Source organism: Bos grunniens, chromosome 9, assembly GCF_055505025.1.
Source record: "Bos grunniens cultivar Pamir isolate PY7600 chromosome 9, Bosgru_T2T1.0, whole genome shotgun sequence".
NCBI classification, from domain to species: Eukaryota; Metazoa; Chordata; class Mammalia; order Artiodactyla; family Bovidae; genus Bos; species Bos grunniens.
Genome location: NC_141173.1, coordinates 32,581,746 through 32,605,669, shown reverse-complemented (window position 1 = coordinate 32,605,669; position 23,924 = coordinate 32,581,746). Strand labels below are relative to the sequence as shown.

General features: G+C 41.6%; 1 protein-coding gene across 2 annotated transcripts in view; it reads right to left on the bottom strand.

The window, feature by feature from the left end:
- Window positions 1–22,676, bottom strand: part of MAN1A1 (mannosidase alpha class 1A member 1) — a 173,237-nt gene extending 150,561 nt beyond the window's left edge. For both annotated transcript variants that reach the window (XM_086317107.1, XM_086317108.1), the window contains exons 1-2: window positions 22,415–22,676; window positions 21,335–22,202 (exon numbers count right to left, since the gene is read on the bottom strand). In XM_086317107.1, coding sequence (XP_086173233.1) covers window positions 21,335–21,955 — 621 coding nt within the window. In that variant the 5' untranslated portion in view covers window positions 21,956–22,202; window positions 22,415–22,676. The remainder of the gene's footprint in view (window positions 1–21,334; window positions 22,203–22,414) is intronic.
- Window positions 22,677–23,924: the final 1,248 nt, after the last annotated feature.

The window sequence follows — 23,924 nt, the reverse complement described above, 5'->3', positions numbered from 1 at the left end:
CCACAAGCTGAGATGGAAACAGTGTCAAGCTTCACGCTCCTGCTCCCCCAGCCATACTTCTCAGGCAGAGGAGTGACTCTGTCACAGGTGTTCCAGGGCTTCAGTCCAGGTGGGTAAGATCCTCAAGGGTCTCAAGGTATAGGGGTCGGGCTGGGGAGGCTGAGGGGCACTGACTGTGGCGAGCACAGTGAGAGTGGGACGTGTGCCAGGATGGCCAGATGAGCCACGTCCAATGCCAGGTAAGGACCCAAGAGCTCTGTAACCCTGGGCAACCTGCTTGACCTTGTCTCCCTCAACTTCCTGTATCTAAAACTGGGAAAATAATACTGAACTCACAGGGCTGTTCTGAGAATTAAGTGACTTTATGCATGGAAAGTGGTTAGCACTGTGCCAAACAAGAAGTAAATACTCCACAAATGGTATCATGTAATTTACTTTCATATATCTCACCACTCTAGAATTAAAATTGCAGATAAAGGAGAGACAATCTACACAAAGATGAAGACTGTAAAAATCTAGTTACTGGTTGTTTTAATTATATATAGATCAAGCTACACAGAAAATCACTTAAGGAGAGACTGTTCTCAGAACAAGGAAAGTTAACACATGCATTCTATTGGGAGAAAGAAGGGAGCATCTTTTAGAGTATAACTGAGAAGCTGTATTTTTTATTAAATATTTAGTCTTGACTGCCATTACAATTTTAGAGAAAAAGTGAAAATTATCAGGTGTGTTACAGTTGTTGTTGCTATTCATAAGGAAAACATTCCTTTTCACACTGTTCAGTTTTATACATCAGGGTCTTTCCTAAGTAAGAAAGATTGCTGGGAAAGACTGAGGCAGGAGGAGAAGGGGATGACAGAGGACGAGATGGTTGGATGGCATCACTGACTCAATGGACATGAGTTTGAGCAAGCTCCAGGAGATGGTGAAGGACAGGGAAGCCTGGCACACTGCAGTCCATGGGGTCACAAAGAGTTGGACACAACTAAGTGACCCAACGACAACAACAACATACCTGCAAACTAATAGTTAAGGTTTGAGTCAACTAAGCAATTAAAAAAAAAAAAATTCTCATTTTAAATATTAAGGCAAAGTGTTAGTCGTGTCCGACTCTTTTGCGGCCCCATGGACTTTTTGTAGCCTTCCAGGCTCCTCTGTCTGTGGAATTTTCCAGGCAAGAATACTGGAGTGGGTTGCCATTTCCTCCTCCAGGATTAAGGCAAAATTTGGTTTAATAAAGAAATAGCTAACTTGGGGTCTTGTTATTTGAGGACAGAAAACTAGAGTGCATTATATACAGACACTCTCTTTTAGGATCACTAATGTGTGGTGTGCCCCTGGGGTTTGTGAAGACAGGATACTCCAGGTGAGGTACAGGTGCTGTAATCTACCTGGAAGTAGAGGAAGAACCTTCCCTCCATGCCAGTTTAGTTTATCACCTTCCCATCAGCTCCTCAAAGTGCTGTCTGCAAAAATCCTCCAGTGTTTCAGAAAATCTGAGCAACACTATGATGTGGAGAAGGCAATGGCAACCCACTCCAGTACTCTTGCCTGGAAAATCCCATGGATGGAGGAGCCTGGTAGGCTGAAGTCTATGGGGTCACGAAGAGTCAGACACGACTGAGCGACTTCACTTTCACTTTTCCCTTTCATGCATTGGAGAAGGAAATGGCAACCCACTCCAGTGTTCTTGCCTGGAGAATCCCAGGGACGGTGGAGCCTGGTGGGCTGCCGTCTATGGGGTCGCACAGAGTCGGACACGACTGAAGTGACTTAACAGCAGCAGTAGCATGATGTGGCATCATCAATCAAAGGTATTCCTTCCTGAGATAGCTTCCAAGCAATTCCATTTACAGCCAAAGACCCACAAATATGTTAACCAATCATATAACTGGACAGCTTTCTCCCTCAGGAATTCTAAAACCTAGCAGCGAGTACTGGCAGGTCAGGGAAAAGGTGATCTGTCTGTGTGCAGTGCTAACGTCTAGAATTCACTTTTTAAGGTTCCAGGAAGCCAGAGTGCTCCTTGGACCTGGCTGATAAGCACAGTCACTTCCGGATTATTAAGGACACTAGTAATGAGACATGTAATATGTGTAATACTGTTTGTGCTACCCTCTGCTTCTGCGTCATCAGCACCACTTCTCCAAGAGAAAACAAAAAAGGATGGCTGACGATTAACAGCGTGGGTAAAAAGAATGACAGGAAAACACAGCAATGTTAAGCTCAATTAAGACAGCGAAAACTAATACCTGAGTACTTGTATGGTGTATTTAGCCCTAAAATCCTAAAAGTCTATTTCCACATCAAAGTCAAAGTAGGGGATTTAGGTCAAAACCTTCACTTATCAAAAACACATACATGCAGAGAGTAGTTTTCCTGATAAGGAATCTGCAACTAGTTAACTCATCCTGGTATTACAGTTTATCAAACTTCTTCCTAGTCCCCACAGAAGTCCCTTCTAAATGTCCAAATTCTAGTGCCTGTACCTTACAAAAACCTAGAGTGTAATTCTCCACATCACAGGTGGGTGGAGAACTACAACCACAGAAACACATACACAGAAACCCAGATTTACAGGCATATTCTAGTGAAACTGTATTTAAGAAGCATTAAGAAAGAAAGATATGAATAGCGTCTCTCTTCCTTACTCCACTAAGGGCAGTTGTTCTTAAACTTCTGTATTTAAGCTTATCATACCATGTTATATCTTGGAATAGGACTCTTTCCTATTTATAAAATTAGGATTATCTATTGGTTTTCAATTTTAGAAGCATTTGACAAGGCATGGGCAATGCAAATGCCTCTTGATTTTAACTTTTCCTATTTTCCTTTCTACCAATGGCAAACAGGTTTAAATTCTAAGATAGGGAAAAACAGATGGCCTAGGGGGTGGGGGTGGCATGAAAAAAGGAAAGCTAGAAAAAAAGTAGAGTAAATAAACTCATGGCAAACAAGCATACCTTTACTTCTTAATTGTTTTTATTAAACAAATTCTGCTTTGAAAATCTAACATTAAAAAAAAACTTATAGATATCATGGATCAAAAGTTTTCTATTGTTTTAGGTTGAATCATTAGAATTTAGATATCACCGCTTACGTTAAAACTAAATTCAGCCAAAACATTCTTCGGAAAGTCTTTAATATAATGTTCCAATAAAAAAAAGTAAACTTTAAGAACACTAGTTGGTGTTCTGTTTCCAAATCTAATCCTCCAGGCATAAACTACAAAGTTAATAAAGAGCAGATTAAAACTAACCAGGAACAAGTTATTAATTCCGTTTTCCATTTCACTCTTCAATTCTTGTTTTAAATGCTCTAGGAATCTCTGCTGCTGATGTAGTTAAAGCTGCAGCAGCTCTAATAATCAACGAATCTTATCACACAGGGTGTAGATACTTTCTAAATGAAAGCACCATATGCCTAATTATTCAGCTAAATTTATACCCGTAGCTATCTCTGAATGAAACATTTTCAGCTTCTTCGGCTCACAAAACATTTCCTTCTATGCCCTTAAGGCATTTTAGATTTCATTCTTCTCCTCTGCCTTTTTTCCTCCCTGCAAATCTGAGTGTTTGTGCGACACCAGACCAGGAACCAGAGGTAACTGGCCACTGATGAATGGACGCCCTCTCCCTGGTTTTCCTAAGATGAGTATCAGTTCTGTGAGATAACAACTGAAAAGAGGAAAAGAATGCTTTCTTTCCCACCACAGGAAGCAAGGATTTTGGCAATACCATCTAAAAAGGGAGGTAACAACAGAAAATACAAGCTATGGATTAACAGGGCAATACTGCAGTTCAAGCTTCCTTTACTTTCCTGGAAGGGACTTCTCAAAACCAATTCTCACCAACAACCTCTTTTCTCAACCCATTCCTTGAATCAATCCCTACTTGCCAGTAAATACTATTATTGACTAACGCTATGTACCAGGAATCATGTAGAGATTCATCTTCTACTTTAATTCTTAGAAGAAATCTGCAAAAGGGAACGACCAGCCATTTCCATTTCACACGTGGAAAGGGAAGCTCAGAAGGGTTTCTACTCTGCCATCATGCCTCACCATCTGAGTACATTGTAAAGAATTTTGGTGATATACTTGTTTCTCATTTTGGTTATATTTAAGACACACTGTCTTCCACTGTTAAATTCTGGGCCATGAACCTCATAGGTGTCTAAAAAAAGGTGTCTCCATACAGAGGAGGAGTTTAGACTCTAGTTGGAAGATAACCAAGCCCATGAAATTAGCAACACCCAGGTCAATGACAGAAACAATCAAAGCCATGTGATTCTGGAGATAGCAGAGACCAGTAAAAGTTGGGAATGTGAGAGAGCTCCATGGTGGCACAGAATCTGAGAAAACGAAAAGACACTCCATTTGAGAAGGATAAAACAGGGTGTGGTTTGGAGACAGTAACTATGCAAGTTTTGCTTTTCAGCAAACACAGAATCCTTCCTAATTTAAGGGATGTGACTCCAGCAAACGGAGCTAGATTTGTAGAAGATAATGAATGCCAGCTAGAACAATGTTTTTTAAACTTTAGTCAAGGAACCAGAAGTATCAGCATCACCCACAAGAATATGTTAAAAATGCAAATTCTGTGTGGCCTAACCAGATCTAGTGAATTAAAAATTTTGGAAGCAGCAACTTGCAATCTGAGTGCTAATGTGCTTTCCAGGTGACTTTAAGCTGTCTAAAGTTTGAATCAGTGCTTCATAGGAAATGAAGCCCACTAAAACCTCTGAGTTGGGCAACATGAGGGAAGGGATATTTTTGAAGGATGAATCTAATATGCAGAATGAATTGGAAAACCGACCATGTACAAATTCATGAAATTCACAAAGCCTCTACCATGCAATTATTTATATGAGATAACACTTTTCAGGAGATATAACATTAAACTGAGAAACAAAAGAGTAAGGTTCTTTCTCAAAATACTACACCTCTTACAGAGAAAGTTTTATTAAACTCTAACTCTTCTAGAGGAAATGATATCTAACCCGTGACTTTTCATTTCAATGTGATATTGTAGGCACTATTTACAAAAACACCATTGTCTCTCAAAATTTTTTGCAGAGATAGGGGAAAAAAATCCACAACAACTTTATTAGGGTGTAACATGTATAAAATTGAAATGTAAGAAAAATGACAACTCTTATTAAATGTAGTCCACAACTTTAGACAATAAAGAACACAAATGAACAAGGATTACCTAATTTAAAAATCACAGACCTGAAAAACAAAATGCTGGGTTGTAAATATAAAGTAGATTAACTCTTAAGCAAAAGAGAACTTTTTATATTCAAGTGTTGACCTTCAAAAGAATCTTATGAATATCTACGTTTATTTCAGTGATGTTACATCTGCTTAAAAGATTTTTTTTTGAACCTCCTTCACAGCCAGTTACAAGTCATATAAGAAAATGAATACAGCTTTTCATTTTATAAATCATTCTAAAAACTTTAAAACTAGAAAAGGTGTTTCCCATATTTAGACCTGCTTCTGTATGACTTTTGACTGTTATAAAATATCACATCTCTCCTCCAGACAATGGCCTGTAGCCCCTGAGAACAGGTAGCAAAGGTTCCAAAGAGGCAAGGACACGACTTTTGGAATACATGCTTAAACAGGGGCGGGTGTCACACGTAGCATACGTAACCCCTCTTGGTTGCTGCTGTTTAGTCACTAAGTCGTATCCGACTCTCTGGGACCCTGTGGGCTCTAGCCCACCAGGCTCCTCTGTCCATGGAATTCCCCAGGCAAGAATACTGGAGTGAGTTGCCATTTCCTCCTCCAGGGGATCCTCCTGACCCAGGGATCAAACCTGCATCTCCTTCACTGGCAGATGGATTCTTTACCAGCAAGCCGCTAGGGAAGCAACGCCTCCTGGTACGCTTGTTTAAAAAGGTGTATTCATTCAACACATATTTACTGGTTCTATTATGGGTGAGGCCCAGGGCTAGCTGCTCAGGTGGATGAATTCAGGGAAGCACTTTGTCCTGCTCTCAACACGACAGTCCTGCTGCAGATTCATGACTATGAACAGCCAACATCACAGACTCTGCACTCTCAGAGTAAGTGAAAACAGGAGTATTTCCAACCTCTGTGGTATCTTATTACTAATAGAACACTTAATAAATCATAATTTTTATTCACCCTAACTGCTAAAGCAGCTTTTCCACAGTAGTTAATAAATCATCTTCATTTCTTTATGCTCCTCCAATTGCACCCCTCCCACCCCACCTGCTTTTTTTCTCTTCATCACACATTTTAAGTTAAGCGAGCCCTGCCTGTGTGCCTGCTCAGTTGCTCAGTCATATCCAACTCTTTGTGACCCTGTGGGCTGTAGCCCGCCAGGCTCCTCTGTCCATGGGATTTTTCATGCAAGAATACTGGAGTAGGTTACAATTTCCTACTGCGTAGGAACTTTCCGACCCAGGGATAGAACCTGTGTTTCCTGCATTGGCAGGCAGCGTCTTTACCACTGTGCCACCTTGGAAGCCTAACTAAGCCCCTGCTGCTGCTGTGTCGCTTCAGTCGTGTCCAACTCTGTGCAACCCCATAGACGGCAGCCCACCAGGCCCTAGAAGGATTAAATAATGAAGAATAACGGAGTACTTAATATGAGTGAATATATACTATGTATTAAATGCACATCAATTATAAAATACATTTTTTACTACATAAACTTACTAAGAATGCCTTACAGAATTGCTGACTCAGGCTAACTCTTAAAATCACAACATGGACTGCTGAAGCACTTCTAATCATGAGATGAAAACTTGCAGTTCTAATCATGAGATGAAAACCTGTAGTTCTAATCATGGGATGAAAACTTGCAGTTGACTAGATACATTATAACACTCCACATTGCTAGTTGACTACAAAAATAACACGTTTCAGAGAACAGCATCCAAAACAGTCTAAAATTACTATCATCTCAAACCACAATTTATAAAAATAATACAGTATGTTTATATCCATCATTATTCACCATGTTAACTCAAAGTGAAATTTAAACAGTTCTGGCATTTGGAAGACTTTTATGAACTAATCAAGGTTAGAGTACAAATACATTTTGAGATGTGCAGCTCCTCACTATATCAAAAAAGCATGGCTAAAAACACATTTATTTAAAGAAATTTGCCAAAAATAAGAAAGAAAAAAACCCAAAGCCTAAACTTCATAATCATGCTTTGCTTTTATTCTAAAACAAAATACCTTAGACAAAATGCGGATTTATCCTACTTAAGTCACCAAAGGCCTCTAATATACAAAAGATCAGCCTGCTCCTTCAAACATAAAAATGTGTGTTGCTTTGAAATTTTATCAACAATTTCCCTTTGGTTAATTTTTCTTCTGTAAGAATTCAGCTTTGTAAGACTTGCCATCTTCTGGAACCACTGGGGGGAAAAAGTCACTTCTGAAGTTCTATCTGGATTATTTTTGAGCTTCAATTATGATCTTAAAATATTAGGAAGCCATCCTCATGAATTCTAAAATAGAAGATTCACTCTCTCTTTCCCCAGCATCTTCCTCAAATATCTGATGCAAAAACCCAACGATAACAGTGAAGATGAGCCAATGGGAGTTGGCTGGCTGGGTCTTGGCTGACCGAAAGTGGGCTGTTCTAGTGTGCTTGGCAGATACTCATATCAGTAAAGAGTACTTTTAATTCTAGGGATCCAGCCCAGGAAAGAAGCAAATTTTGTTGTTGTTTTTTTAAATAAAATGCTGTCTACTGCCTTTCAAGACACTGCCTCCTCCTAGCTGGCTTGTTAGATCCATCTTCTCTGATGTCCCACTTCTTAGGTCTCCAAGCTGTCTTCATTCCCAACCCTGCTCCTTTAAAAACTTCCTTGTCCTGTACATTTCACAATAAGGAAATCCAACTAGTGAACCAACACAGGGAAAAGTGCTGCTGAAAGAAGGGTAAATTAAACACACGCGAGACTGTTTCATCACCCACGAAAATCAAAAAGAGTCAAGACCAGGTTCATTACATGGAAGTATAAGAAAAATCACCCCTCAAAATGTACTACGATTCTTTGACCTATTCATTTCCCCTATTAGAAATTTAAGATTAAAAATCCTACTTATGGGGTGAGGGCAATGAAAAATCAGCTGGAATCTTAACAGACAAAGATGTTTATCTCAGCCTAAGATAAAAACAAAAAACTGGAAATAATCTAAATGTTCAGGTCCCAGGGGAGGGTTAAATAAACTTGATGCTTCTATTTCATATATTATGCTATCATAAAATGATACTTTAAAAGAAAAATTAAAAAAATATGTATCCATAGTGTGGTTTTAATTGTGAGAAAAAATAACTGATATGCTGGGGTGAAAAGTGTTGACATTGCTTGGGACTGAATGATTGAACTATGAAGAATTCCCCCCCGCCCACCTTTTTTCTACTCCTATGTACTATCAAAATGTTCTTTCCTAAGCTAGTATTACTTTACAATGAAATAACACAATGGAAGATACTTGCTTGTTTTACAAACCCATTCTCACTCTTGCTAAGATAAACCTCAAAGAATAATAATTTCTGCTGGGCAAATTTAGTGATATCGTTTTAACAGGAGCCTTTAAGAAATAATACATGATTGAAAGGGAGGCAGTGATGGTGAAATTTCAGGCAGCTGGGAATGAGATTTTTGAGACCAGGTATATACACTATGCTGCCTTCATCATTCCACAGATCTGTCCTTTTGTCTTGTGGCCTAACAGACAGACAGACAGTGAGGAAATGCAATCTTTTAGCAGTTGCAGCACATATTCTTGTGAAAGAGGAACTAGAGTTAATCTTGCCCCGAACATCAGCTCAGAGAAGGTGGACATGGCCATCCCGAGTGTGAGCCACGAGTCCTGGCCTCCTATGTCTGAATCCTCTCATCCTTTAAAAGAAACAAGTGCTCTTCATAGGACTTTACAAAGACCTTTCCATGAAGAAGGATTTGACAGGTACGAAGATCCCAGCAATAGCTCACGGTCTCTGGATGGCCCAAGTTCATGTCTCAACCAGTTATTCACAGGTCCATCATTATTCTCTGCACCTTCTCTCATAAACTCCTGGCCTAGGCAAACAGGTATCCCCACCAGCGCTGCAACAAAGGTTGTTTTAGGGTATAGTGTGCTGTATTATTGAGCTTCCTTGGTGGCTCAGATGGTAAAGAATCTGCCTGCAATGCAGGAGATCAGGTTTGATACCTGGGTTGGGAAGATCCCCTGGAGAAGGGAATGGCAACCCACTCCAGTATTCTTGCCTGAAGAATTTCATGGACAGAGGACCCCTGCAGAGCTTGGCGCCCTTGACCACATTTTTAATCCCCTCCCTTTACAGGCCCCCTCTCATACTAAGCACCTTCATACTAGAGACTGGAGACAGGACAGTCGAATGGGAGACCGACTAATAATTACATGAAAAAATGCAAATAAATGTTAATACAGTATGCCTGAGTATCATCGTATGGAAGGATGCAGAACAAGGGGAACCGGAGTGTATCGGAGCAAATAAGGGACCAGGTTGCTGCTAAGCTTAAGAGGGAGGGAGATTAAGACACTAACAGTTTTTAAAAAGGAAGTGAGGGTGGCATTTTACTGATAGTTACAAAAGTCAAGCAAATACAAAGGCTACATGGGCTCTTTAATTTCATTATCTCTAGTCTGGATTATCTGCAGGTCTGCTGGGCTCTAATGTGCCTAAAGCAACTGCCAGAGTATTCATGACAGAAATGAGGGCTGTGACTTCTAAATGCTCTTAAGCCTTAATCTCATTTGGTTTTCTTTCAAGTACCTAATGATCACAGAAGTCTTTATCAGGACTCAGTGGAGGTGGGGCAGCGCCTCTGCATTCTGCAGAGCAAAGGAACTAGCCAGGATTGCTTTCTCAGGGAATGCCTCACCAAGCAAAGATCTTCCATCTCCTTCTAGGATACTCTCAGTGGGGTTTCTAGCTGCCAGCCTGCTATTTAGGGCTGAAGAGGAGGGAGGGCCAGGCCAGCCAGCCTCCAGAGCATATGTTCTCATTAGAGTCAAGTATCGCGGGCGGAGCCGGCCTGAGAACTTAAGAGGCAGTTTCCAGCTCTATATAGTAAACACACTTGGGGAATCTCAAGAGCTCAGGGCTCACAGAACCCTATTTTTCATATGTAAAATGAGTATGGGCTTCAGGATCTCCGAGGTCCTTCTGGGCTGGATACCTTAATAAATCTAAATTCAAAGCTCTCAAAAAGGCCACGATCTGTTGAGTTACAAACTAGACCTGATTTATGCGAATTTAGACTACCAGGTAACAACACATTGAGCTCTGATTATAGAACTGATCATAATTACATACATTTTTGCTAAATCTAAAATAATTTTCTTTGTACTTCTTAAAAATATTCCTCCAAAGACAAAACAGGTTAAAATGCATTTTACTTAATCCCTCTTCTTCTCTATCTTGGAGAACAATTTCAAGGCTTAAGGAGGCAACTCAAGAACTGTGCTCATTCTGAGAAGACGGTACTTCAGGAACAAGCACATGAGACTGTGAGAAAGAGACAAATGAATTCTTTCACACATATTCTGAAGTACAGAAGCTGAAAAAGTATGCAATTTTTAAGGATACCGAAAGTTTTTTGGATTTGGCGAGAAGGTGAGAAAATCAGAGTTGACAGTAGCACAGTAAAATCATAGCTGTCTGAAAGATCATCCTGAATTGGAAGTGTACCCTTTAAGCAAACCTATTTTGAACTTTGTTTTTGATAACTTTTGGAAACATCATTACCCACTTTCCTGATGCATTAAACCGTATCTCAAACAATGTAATCTTGGCTTGATGGCTTCAGGTAGTGACTACTAACAGTAATAACAGCAAGCAACATTTATTATACACTCCCTATGTTTTATAATAATGTGTGCTAAGTCACTTCAGTCATGTCTGACTCTTTGTAACCCCATGGACCGTAGCTTTCCAGGCTCCTCTGTCCATGGGACTTCCCAGTCAAGAATAGTAGAGTGGGTTGCCATTTCCTATTTCAGGGGATTTTCCTGACCCAGGGATCGAACCCGAGTCTCTAATGTCTCCTGCACTGGCAGGCGAGCTCTTTACCACTGGTGCCACCTGGGAAACCCATGTATAATAGTAATACCATTTTAAGTGCTTTGTGTGGATGCTCACATTTAAGCTTTCTGATCCAAGAAAGTGCGTACTTAATTATTACTGCCATTTTACAAATGAGAAAACTGAAGCTCTGACAGATTAAGCAACTTGCTTAAGGTCACAACAACTAATACATGGTAAAAGCCAGATTCAGGCCCAACTTGTCTGACTCCAAAACTAGCCCTTCTCACCATACCATGTTGCTACAAATGAATGTAGCAGGGGCACGTAAAAGCACCTGGAGAATCTCCAGGACCTTCTTGGGTGAAGAGAACTGTGTGCTCCTATAACGAAGAGACCCCAGATTGGTGCTTTTTACATGTATGTCTACTTGCTGTTTTTTAAAGGTAAGTATAGTTAATGTGCAAAATTATATAACTTACAAGTGAACAATATAGTGATTCATAATTCTTAAAGGTTATACTCCATGTATTGTTATTATAAAATATTGGTTATATTCCTCATGTTGCACAGTATCTCCTTGCAGCTTATTTCATACCTAATAACTTGCATCTCTTCATTCCCTATCCCTAGATTTCCCCCTCCCCCTTCCCTCTCATCACTGGTAACCACTACTTTGTTCTCTATACCTGCGAGTCTGCGAGTTTCTTCTCTATACCTGCGAGTCATTTTTGTCATACTTCATGAATCCCATAGACAAGTGCTACTATTAAATATACGTCTACTTTAAAAAATATATACTCTGTCAGGGAATGGCATGATATATTGAAAGTGATGAAAGGGAAGAACCTACAACCAAGAATACTCTACCCAGCAAGACTCTGATTCAGATCTGATGGAGAAATCAAAAGCTTTAGACACAAGTGAAAGCTAAGAGAATTAAGCACCACCAAACCAGCTTTACAATGAATGCTAAAGGAACTTCTCTAGGCAGGAAACACAGAGAAGGAAAAGACATACAAAAAATAAACCCCAAACAATTAATAAAATGCTAATAGGATCATATATATCGATAATTACCTTAAATGTAAATGGATTCAATGTACCAACCAAAAGACATAGACTGGCTGGGTAGATGAACCCCACAAATTGTATGTAATTATTTTATATTGTTAGGTTAATCATGTTTCCACTATGGCTTGCAACTGTAATTAATTATCTTTTTTTTTTTTTTTTGGTCTGGCTATTGATTGTGAAAACTGATAAACATCTTCTACTATTGTGATTCAGTTCAGTTCAGTTCACTCGCTCAGTCGTGTCCAACTCTTTGCGACCCCATGAACTGCAGCACGCGAGGCCTCCCTGTCCATCACTAACTCCAGAGTTCACCCAAACTCACGTCCGTCGAGTCAGTGATGCCATCCAGCCATCTCATCCTCTGTCGTCCCCTTCTCCTCCTGCCCCCAATCCCTCCCAGCATCAGAGTCTTTTCCAATGAGTCAACTCTTCCCATGAGGTGGCTAAAGTATCGGAGTTTCAGCTTTAGCATCAGTCCTTCCAAAGAACACCCAGGACTGATCTCCTTTAGAATGGACTGTAAAGATGGGCTTGACACAGGACAGAAATGGTATGGACCTAACAGAAGCAGAAGATATTAAGAAGAGGTGGCAAGAATACACAGAAGAACTGTACAAAAAAGATCTTACAACCCAGATAATCACGATGGTGTGATCCCTCACCTAGAGCCAGACATCCTGGAATGTGAAGTCAAGTGGGCCTTAGAAAGCATCACTATGAACAAAGCTAGTGGAGATGATGGAATTCCAGTTGAGCTCTTTCAAATCCTGAAAGATGATGCTGTGAAAATGCTGCACTCAATATGCCAGCAAATTTGGAAAACTCAGCAGTGGCCACAGGACTGGAAAAGGTCAGTTTTCATTCCAATCCCAAAGAAAGGCAATGCCAAAGAATGCTCAAACTACCGCACAATTGCACTCATCTCACATGCTAGTAATGCTCAAAATTCTCCAAGCCAGGCTTCAGCAATACATGAACTGTGAACTTCCAGATGTTCAAACTGGACATAGAAAAGGCAGAGGAACCAGAGACCAAATTGCCAACATCCGCTGGATCATGGAAAAAGCAAGAGAGTTCCAAAAAAACATCTATTTCTGCTTTATTGACTACACCAAAGCCTTTGACTGTGTGGATCACAATAAAGTGTGGAAAATTCTTTAAGAGATGGGAATACCAGACTACCTGACCTGCCTCTTGAGAAACCTATATGCAGGTCAGGAAACAACAGTTAGAACTGGACACAGAACAACAGACTGTTTCCAAATAGGAAAAGGAGTACATCAGGTTGTATATTGTATATTGCTTATTCAACTTATATGCAGAGTACATCATGAGAAATGCTGGGCTGGAAGAACCACAAGCTGGAATCAAGATTGCCAGGAGAAATATCAATCACCTCAGATATGCAGATGGCAACACCCTTATGGCAGAAAGTGAAGAGGAACTAAAAAGCCTCTTGATGAAAGTGAAAGAGGAGAGTGAAAAAGTTGGCTTAAAGCTCAACATTCAGAAAACTAAGATCATGGCATCTGGTCCCATCACACTATTGTGATTACGTAATTATTATTCATTTAATACCACTGTCTCATGACTGTGTGCTCAGTTGCTCACTCATGCCCCACTTTTTGTGACTCTATAAACTGTAGCCTGCCAACCTCCTCTGTCCATGGAATTTTCCAGGCAAGAATACTGGAGCAGGTTGCCATTTTCTCCTCCAGGAGATCTTCCTGAATCAGGGATCGAATCCACGTCTCTTGCATCTTCTGCACTGGCAGGCAGATTCTTTATCACCAGCGCCACCCAGGAAGACCATATCAACAGAAATCAGTAAAATTCTATTATCTCCAAAACTATCATTTAAGAGAAAAACCTGTAATTGCTTTTTTAAATCCAGATGCACATTAGAATTATCTTGGAATATTCTGAAAAATACAAATGCACAGGTATTGTTTTTTTCTTCAAAGCTCCAGACCTGATTCTAATGAGCAGCCATGTTTAAAACTACTGGACTATATGATTATCTTTTAGTACTACCTAGTTTGTTTCATTTTTTTCTATTTCACATTCAGTGCTCCTATTTTGTTTATGTTTTCCAATTTCTCCATCTCTCTTTTTTGTTGTTCTTTCTCAAGCCTTCATCAAGTGTAACAGAAATCTTTTGTATACATATATGTACATAAATAGCATGCACAATATATTTTAGAAAATTACGAATGTTTGCCTTGCTAAAAAGTTTACATTTTGATTCTACTTGTTTGACTATGAACAGAGTGCTAGATTTCTAATTTATATTCACTCAAAACTTTGATATAGTTCCATTTATTCTGGCATCTAGTATCACTGCTAATAGTCTAGAAAGCTTATTATCTTGGTGATTTAAAAAAAAATTTTTTTTGAATGAGGCTTGAAACTTCTAATCCAATTCTGAGAATATAAAGAAATACTATGTTGCAAAAAGAAAAAACCAGGAAAGTAACATGTGATACAGTATTATTGTATCACATTGTATTATAAAGTGAAGATTTTGTTCAAATATCAAAAAACTTTATGTTAGTGTCCATTATTTGTTTTCATACCTTATACAAGATTCCATATTGCATTTAGTTGTATTGAGCAGCTTCAGCCTCATGCAACAAATTCTGATAACTTCTCTTTTCATTTTTATTCTGTCACAAATATTTTCTTAATTTCCCTTGTTATGGTTTCTTTGATACACTTATTTAAAAATAAACATTTAATTTCCAAACACATGGGGTTAAGTATTTTTTATGTTAATTTCTCATTTTGATCCTTTGATCCTCTCATTTAAATCCTTTTTTCTCTGCAATCACCCTTTTCGTTTTTTCAGTCTTATAACTTTATTGAAGCTTTCAATGGCTAAGTAAAGATCGTTCTTGGTAACTGTCACATTGCACATGAAAATATGTGGGTTATTTTCAAATATCTTTCAATACTGATTTCTAACATAATTCCATAGTGATAAGAGAATAGACTCTATGATTTCAATATCTTTAGACCATGAAAATTTTGCATCTTGTTTTATGTCCCTGGATATGTCCCAGTGTCTCCAGGTTTATAGTCTATGGGAACTAGAATAGAATTTGCACTCTGTTGTGTGAAAATTATATAAATCTTAATTACATTGAATTGATTCATAGTGCTTTTTCAGATCTACTATATCCTTCTAATTTTCTGTCTATCCATTCTATTAATTTTTGAGAGTTTGAAACTGAAACTCCAACTAAAAATCTTAATTTATCTACTTTTAGAAATAATTATAATACATAGTGGAACTACATATAATTGCTCTTTATTTTCCAAGTCTCCTGCAAATGTGTTATCATACTTTCACAATTTAGAAAAGAAAAAATATATACTTCTTCAGGTTAACTTTCAATTCTTCTGTTATGCATTGTGCATTGTCAAAACAGCACCTACATTTATGAAAGAACTCTCCCACACTGGTACACCCTTTTCCTCTTTTTTTTTTAAATTTCTCCCCCAGCTCTCTTTGTAAAGAATGCCCAATTGAGTAATTACTAATGCCTCTGTTTCCCTGCAGGTATTTTCATAAGGAGAAAAAGATGTCATCAAAATTCCCAGGATGGCTTTAAAACGAAGAGGCCTTCTTAACCATGCCCCTAGTAAGATCTTTTTTTTAATTATAATAGTTAACATAATTCATATGAGACCAAAGTTTTAGTACTACAGGATTGTACATGTTTTGCAGTTACTTGACATTAGTGTCTGCAAATAATGAATATGAGAGTCAATTTATACACCTCCTTGACATTTTACTTAGGAGGCAAGTCATGTCTGGATAACGAACAACGTTCACCCAGGACTGGACTTCCATGCTCAACTCTACCACTAACTAACTAGCAAAATGATTTTCAGGGCAATTTTTGTGTCTCAGCTGCCTTTATTGTAGCTATCTCTAAAGTCTCATTCAGATACAATATTTTATGGCTTAGAGCACATGGGAAAGATTGAAGGCAGGAGGAGAAGGGGATGAAAGAAGATGAGATGGTTGGATGGCATCACTGACTCGATGGACATGAGTTTGAGCAAGTCTGTGGGAGTTGGTGATGGACAGGGAAGCCTGGCGTCCATGGGGTCACAAAGAGTCTGACACAACTGAGTGACTGAACTGAACTCCATGTTTACTTTCAAAAATCAGAGTTATTTTTATAGCATTTTTTGGTAATAGGAAAAAATTTGGCAGACTTGTTTGAAGGACCTTTAAACATATTTAGTAGTAAAGGGTGGGGGACTAGAGGTAGTGCAATTATTTAATACTACACAAGACAAAGAATATTGAGGGAAAAGTCAAGACTTAGTTTCCCCAAAGAAAGAATCTCTTTCTTAAAATACCAAACACTAGCTTCTCCTTTATCATTCTGTCTCCTTAGGGGAAAGGCATGTCATGGTATCCACGGAGCCCAGCAGGGGAGCTACTCTTATTGTGACCAACCAAAACTCACCTTTGACAAACACATTTTTGTGGTTTTGTAGGTTATAAAGGACTTAAAAGGCCACAGGTCCTCTACTGGGTTATAAGATATAAGGGTCCTATGCAGTGCTGATCTACCCATGTATATATAGCCCTCATCACTCATACTGACCTGATGGGTTTCCTCCTGCCTGACCTTTAGACCCATGCTTTAAACTCGCTCTGATAATGAATTTGTATTACCATAGCTTATTATATAATTTAATACAAATAAGTTAACTAAGCTGCTGAAGTCCAACAAAGTTACTCATCCAAAGACACTTTTTACAAACGTGAATCATCAACACAAATTTCTCAAAGTGGTTTATTAGCTCACTTAAGAAATAAAGATGCATTTACTTGAAAATGCATTTTTTTAACCTCTTTTCCACTGAATTAACTAGGTTCTAGATCCTATATAGAGCTCCTTTATATGAATGTTAAGTTACCCAGTAAGAGAAAAATACTCCTCCCAAACAAATTATCAGTAGCTTACAGAAAATTAAGCTGAGCATAACTGATTATCCATTAACAATCTTTTCCTGCTTTTGTACATATATTAATGTTCAACACTCAGCATCTACTCTAATACTTACACTGCTGAAATCTTGAATTTATTCATTTACTTGTTAAAGAGAGAAATTTTTACAAATGCTCCATGACCTACCTGCTCTGCTGCTGCTGCTGCTAAGTCGATTCGGTTGTGTTCGACTCTGTGCAACCCCATAGGTGGCAACCCCACAGACCAGGCTCCCCTGTCCCTGGGATTCTCCAGGCAAGAACACTGGAGTGGGTTGCCATTTCCTTCTCCAATGCAGGAAAGTGAAAAGTGAAAGTGAAGTCACTCAGTCGTGTCCGACTCTTCAAAACCCCATGGACTGCAGCCCACCAGGCTCCTCCATCCATGGGATTTTCCAGGCAAGAGTACTGGAGTGGGGTGCCGTTGCCTTCTCCGCTACCTGCTCTGAGGAAGGTCCTAAGAGTGGGAAAATCTTGCATTTGCTCCTGTTCAATGTCTGGTGTGTTTCAGAACTTGGTGAGCTGAACAGGCAAGGTAACCCAAGGGCATCCAAGCTCCTTCAGAGTCAGGTCTTCAAATTGTGGCCTTTATTATTTTGCAAATATTATTTTCCACACTACTACTCATACAAATAAGTTTCAAAATAAAAATGTCTTGTTTTAATATGTCAAGGTAGATTATTCCTATGTCTGATTTTTAATAAAAATTAATTGTCAGTAGTTAACATAAAATATAGACTCATGCACAACCTAAGGCTAGTGTGTCAGGCATAAAAATATATCCTCACCATTAGCTATCAATATGAAAATTTGCTTTCAACTTTTAATTATGTAACAGTTCTGGAATTAAAAACTAAGGCCTGTTTTGAGAAACCTAGAAAGAAAACTGTGACCCAACAGTTACCTGGTCCTAAAACCGTGCTTGATAGACCCAAACCTGGCTGTCAGCCTCCCCACTACCATCCCATTTAGACTGGAGGGGGTTCCAGTCTAAGAAGGGAGGGATCACATTGATGGTTTGACTGTCTTCAGGCCCTATTACTCAGAAAACCCTCCCCATAATTACACAAAAATGGGGGGAAAGTTCATCCTCTAAATTAGGATTAAGGTTCTAATCCTAAAGGATAGCGTAGATGCTTTGGGTAGACTCCCCCTAAAAGCTTCCTGACTTTAAAAAATGTTGGGGTAGAAAAAGAAATGACTATTTTTCTAAAAATTCCATGGTGTTCTTTCACTTCTGTGCTTCATTTGCTTTTTAAAGTTAAGGGCAACTTGAGCACAATTTTAAAAAGATCAGCCTCGTGGGAATACGTACTATGTATATATTATAAATTTCATGGAAGTCCCAGAGTTGATTTATTTACGAAGTGTTCATGGGGTGGGGGGATGTCTTAATTTCAGATTTAAGTTTTATGACAAATATTTATCATCCATCCAGTTAGTACTAGAAAGCATGTAGCTAGCACTTTTTGTGAAGGGTGCTAGGCAATAAACATCCTGAAATTAAAGACTGTTTCCCCTTAACACAAATTTTTAAAAAATTTACCACAATACCAGTAACACAACTGCGTTGGCAAAAAAAAGCACTGGCTGTTTTTAAACTAAATTTACAATATGAAAGTTTGGCTCAGAAATTATAGTCCAAGCTCCCAATATGTTAGAAGACTTGCTTATATCAATACTTTCTAAATTTTACCCATAACACTGTTAGTACCTCCAGGTATGATAGAGAACCTAAGTAAATAAAAACCACTAGAAAAAACAGGAACAATAAAAATCAAGATCAAGGCAAAGATCCATTGGTTCATGACAAGGCATACATGGTACCTGAAACTGAATCTAAATGTATCAAGTTGAAGTCCATTCATAATGGGCAACCACTCTTCCCTCTCTAAAACTGAATGTTTACAGCATAGTTTTATAATAGTATTAGTTAACCTTTTTTTTGGTTTACAAACAAACACATCTGCCTGAACTAATCTGATGAAAAACCATAATCCATTTCTTCCCATTAGTCTTTGACTAAATACTGAAGCTAATCATCCTGGCTTTCTACCCCCACCTCCCTACCCCGCTTGGTTCTCAGGGCAACATGAAATTTTAAAGAATCCATTTAGTTCCACCACTTTATGCAAGACTGGGCAGTTTCAAAACATCCAGGTACAAAGATGTTAGCATCACACTGATACAGAAGGCTACATAAATTTCCTTTACATGGTTAATTAAGACCTTTTGATCTACAGACAAATATAACGGTGGATCTAATAGCAACAGATTCGTGAGGAACACATACTGTTAATATTCTGTCCTGAATTGACTGCTACTGTCCCAGTGCTTCTGGTCTAAATGCACTTTTACTCAGTACTAATCGGTACCAATAGCTTTTTCACATCCATGGATCTATAATATTTAAAATAATATCCTGGGACAATTGTGATCTACACTGTCAGTTCATAGGAATTCAGAGGCATGAAATGTGAATTACACCACTTCAAACTTAAGGAAAACATAAGCAGATACAGATTTGGGGCTAATTTATCTATGGGTTTTGGTGGGATATTTTCAAGGAGGCTGAGAGATGAAAAGAAGAGGGAGATGACTGGTGAAAGCAGAGCTTTTTTCCATCTTCCTGGAGAGTCGGAGAAGAGTTTCATGGAGAAGGAAAACTGCTAGACAGAAGTTGTCACAGGGAGTACAACCCACTTCCCCAAGTCTGGGAAGGTTCTATGCCTGAGGAAGGGTCTCATAGTTCAAAGGCTGATGGGCTATATGGTACAGGAGGGATGACTGCAGGCAGCTTGCCTAGGGTAAACTGAAAGGGACCCAAATCCACCTTAACTTGCTCAATTACAGCTTAACCAAATTCATTGGGTCATCATATTAAAATCACAAATTCTACAATGATCAAGCTACCTCCAATTTGCAGCCACTTCAGCTAAGTACCTCTTCACAACCTCAAAACTCTTTTTATGCTCTTTAAATGGGGGGCGGGGCGGGGGGGTGCGGAATCAGGAAGCTTCCTTTCCTGAGTACCTGGTCCAATGTCAAAACACAGCATTTATTTTCAAACCCTGTGAAACTTAAAAAAATGAAAATTCATAGTGTATTTCAGAAATTGGAATCAAAATTTGGGGTAACATGCTTTTAACATGGTTCCTACAGTCGTTGGATTGTGCAAAAATCCAGAATGGTATAGTTTCACAAGGAAGAGCAGCTGAGAAAGGAGGCTTGTCCACAGACAGCCTGGTTGCAAGAAGTCTGGGCTTCAAGTCCTGACTCAGTCACTAACTGGTTCTGGGGCTCTGGGCCCTTCAACGTTCATTTTTAAAATGATAGTCTGAAACGATTTTTAAGGTCCTCTTCAGCTTCAAGCTAAGCACAAACTGACCATGTTTCAAGTTCCAACCGAAAATTACAGGAAAGAAATTAGGAAAGACTTAACAAAGTCCATGTTTGCCCGAGATTAAGTCTGTCATCATTGTGCTGCTGTGGAGGAAAACCTGTTGCATCACATGGAATACTCTTTCTAGCTACACTAGAAATGCAAGAAGCAGTAGGCTGGCTTTTTACATTTTTTTTTTTCATTTTGTGAAAAGTAAACAACAGTGTGCCCCCTATGATAACAAGTTCTCAAGTTTCACCTTTATAGTCTGTAAGTACACCTGGCGGAATGGGGCCACGTGACTGAACGCGGGCTGGGCTGGCTTGCTGTTGGAACATTTCTGTGATGCGTGATCGATGCTTTGCGTTTACATTCAAGCTTCATTCCAAACCCACGTCCAAGCTTTATTAGAAGGCTGTTTGGGACCTTCACTGTTGCTGTTTTCAGGGACGATTAACTACGTATTGGCCAGTGGAAGAGGAAGTTTGCACAGGATCTGCCCATGTATTAAATACCTACTTCGTGTGGTTTATGCTCACTCGAGCATGCAAGTTAAAAACAACGGGATTCAACCTCAGATCCTAATTGGTCACATCTACTTTGACAATAAAAGGGAAGTGAAAGAGCCTTTGACACTGCATCTGGTGTAAGTGGAAAACCTCCCTGTCTCCCCACACTAATGTTACAGACATGCCCTCCGCCCCCCACCCCCAACACTGTAATATCACACAGTTAAGAGTTTCAAAGGTCTGTCATTTCTCCCAGAAAAACACCGCGGGTCTGGAGGGATTTCTAGCTGGGTGCACTCACCTCTTTGATCTTTTCCCTTTTCTCGCGGATGGCGGCGTCGGCGGGTTCCCGGTCAATCGCCCCGATTGTATTCACGGGCGCTAAGTACACTGGGGGCAGCCTTCTGAACCCCGCCCTGTTACTCAGCTGGTCCTGGGCCACCTTCTCCTTCTCCATCAGGATGTCTCTCTGGATCTCCTCGGGCAGCTTCTGCAGGGTCTCCTTGGCTTCCCTCAGAGCCCGCTCGTGGTTTTCGCGGATCCTGGCCAAGTTGTCCTCTAGGGAGGCCGCGGGGTCCCCCGGAGCGTCCTCCTCGCCGCGCCGGGCGCGCCCCTCCGCCGCGTCCTCGGCGCGCGCCCCGGGTCCGGGCTTGTGGTCGGCGGCCGGCTGCAGGGCGGGGCTGGAGTGGAACAGGACCCCGCTGAGCAGCTTGGAAGAGTCGGGCAGGAAGAAGATCGCCCCGAAGCAGAGCGTGATGAAGGCGCTGAACACCAACAGCAGCACGAACTTCTCCGTCAGGCGGAAGGCGGCGGGGCCCGACCCCTTCCTGCCGCTGCTGCTGCCGCCGCCGCCGCCGAGCCCCCCGCCCAGGCCGCCGCCCGCCGGACTACTGAAGAGCGGCAACAGGCCCCCCACGGGCATCGCGCCCGCCGCCCCGGCCGCCGGGTTGCCCGCTGTCCAGTGGCCTCGCGCCGCGCCGCTCAGCAGCCAAACTTCGCCGCCGCCGGGCGTCAGCGGCCGCGGGGCTGCGTCCTGGGCATCCAGGCCGCCCAAATCCCCCGCCCGGGCTGCAGGTATCCCCCGGGGAGACAACTCCCCTCAGGGTCTTCTCCCTGAGGCGGCTCCTTTGGCAAACAACGCGCGCGCGACAGACCTCTCGCTGCAGCCCCTGCGGGGAGAGAAACAGTAAAAACACAGTAATTAAGAAGGATGGTGATAAAGTTTCCACCGGTCTCCACCCTCCGACGGCCGCGAGAGCCTCCAGGACAGCTCCCCCGGCACGGAGTCCGGAGTCCGGCTGCCGGCACCGCCCTCAGAGCCCACTCTTTGGACTTAGGGGTGAAGTTGGCGGGTCTCGGGGGCGGGGTGTCCCGCGCACACCTGGAGCAGGGCCGCGCGCGGTCACCTCCTTGCAGAGGGCAGCGCGGAAGAGGCGCAGCAGGGGTAGCGGTGGGGGACTCGTCAACTTCGCCTGCTCCTCATCCCGAAGCTGGGACCAGCTGTCTCTCCGCTTCCCAGGTGGCGTCTGAGCGTGCCTCCCCGCAGCCCCGAGCACCGCGCGGCTGGGCTAGCGCGCCGACCCGCGGGCGAGTCGGAGCGAGCAGGGCAGCGCGACACCCTCCACCGCGGCCCCGCGAGCACTAACACCACTGCCGGTCTCGGGGCGGTCGGAAACGAGGGCGGTGACGCGGCCGGAGAGTGACGGCGCGACCGGGCCAATCACGCGCCGCTCAGGGCCCCCCGGGGGAGGAGCCGAGGCGGGGAGGGGGGCCGTGCCGGGAGGGGAATTTACGGGAAGCGCAGCCTCGCGGGGGCCCGGCCGGGGGCTGGGAGGTAGCCGGGGCCCCTGAGGCACGAGGCGGGCGGGAGAGGCGGCAAGAAGCCTGGCAGTCTGACCCTCCGCGGAGGCCATGGGCCGGAGGCGGCGGGCGGGACCCGGGGTCCGGGAGTTTATCCCGCTCTGGCCTCGGGCCCGGGTCCCAGAGGGTGGCTGGTCTCGAGTTGCGGGGGAGGCGCCTGGGCTGCTGCGGGACTTCCCCGCTGCCCCCTCGGACCTGCTCCTGGCAGTGCGGGGCCCGCTCCAGAGGGCTTGAAGGACAGGGTCTTGCCAAGAATTGCCAGATCTCTATGAAGCGTGGTTTCTCTTCTTTACCCAAAGCAGGGATTCCGCCAGTGCTCGGTAGCAGTTAAGCCAAAAGTCCCTTGATGAGAGGCTGTGATTTGGAGAGCTCTTGAGCTCAGCTTTTGAGCTCTTTGGTCGAACATCCTTTCACCTAAGAGGCTTAATGGTTTTGTGGTTGCTCCGAAATCTTCGACTGAATCCTCTCCCCCTTAAAAAAAAAAAAAAAGTGGTGTAGCTCCCCCACCCACTCCCACTTTCAAAATTCACCTACCTCATACAAGTTGGTCATATTTTCCACTTAAAGAAGACGTTTTATGCTGCCATAGCTTCAAGTAATAAATTTCAACATTGGATTTGACTACTTCCAGGGAAATAAGGACTTGGTCCAACAGAGATTGTCTTCTAGACAGCATTATTTTGCAAAACGTGTTTGTAATTCCCCTGTTGCTCTGCAAATAAAGGGTTATCAGAGAGGAGAAAGTTGACTAACTTCCCATTTCCCACTTCTGAAAGCTAGTTGATAGCAGGCTTATCTTCTATCCAGCATGCTTCTCTAGAAAGGTGATTTTAGATGGTTCTGCTTGTTGTCTTTAGAAGAAAGGAAACAGCTGACACCTTTCAGGAAGGTGCCCACAGCATAATTGTTCTCAGGATTTAGACTGTGTGAGAAAATCTAAAATTAAATTTAAAAATCCTTATTACGGATTTCATTTTAGTATTCATTTTAACCATCATTACAGTATTTGTTTTGTGTAAAATGAATCATAC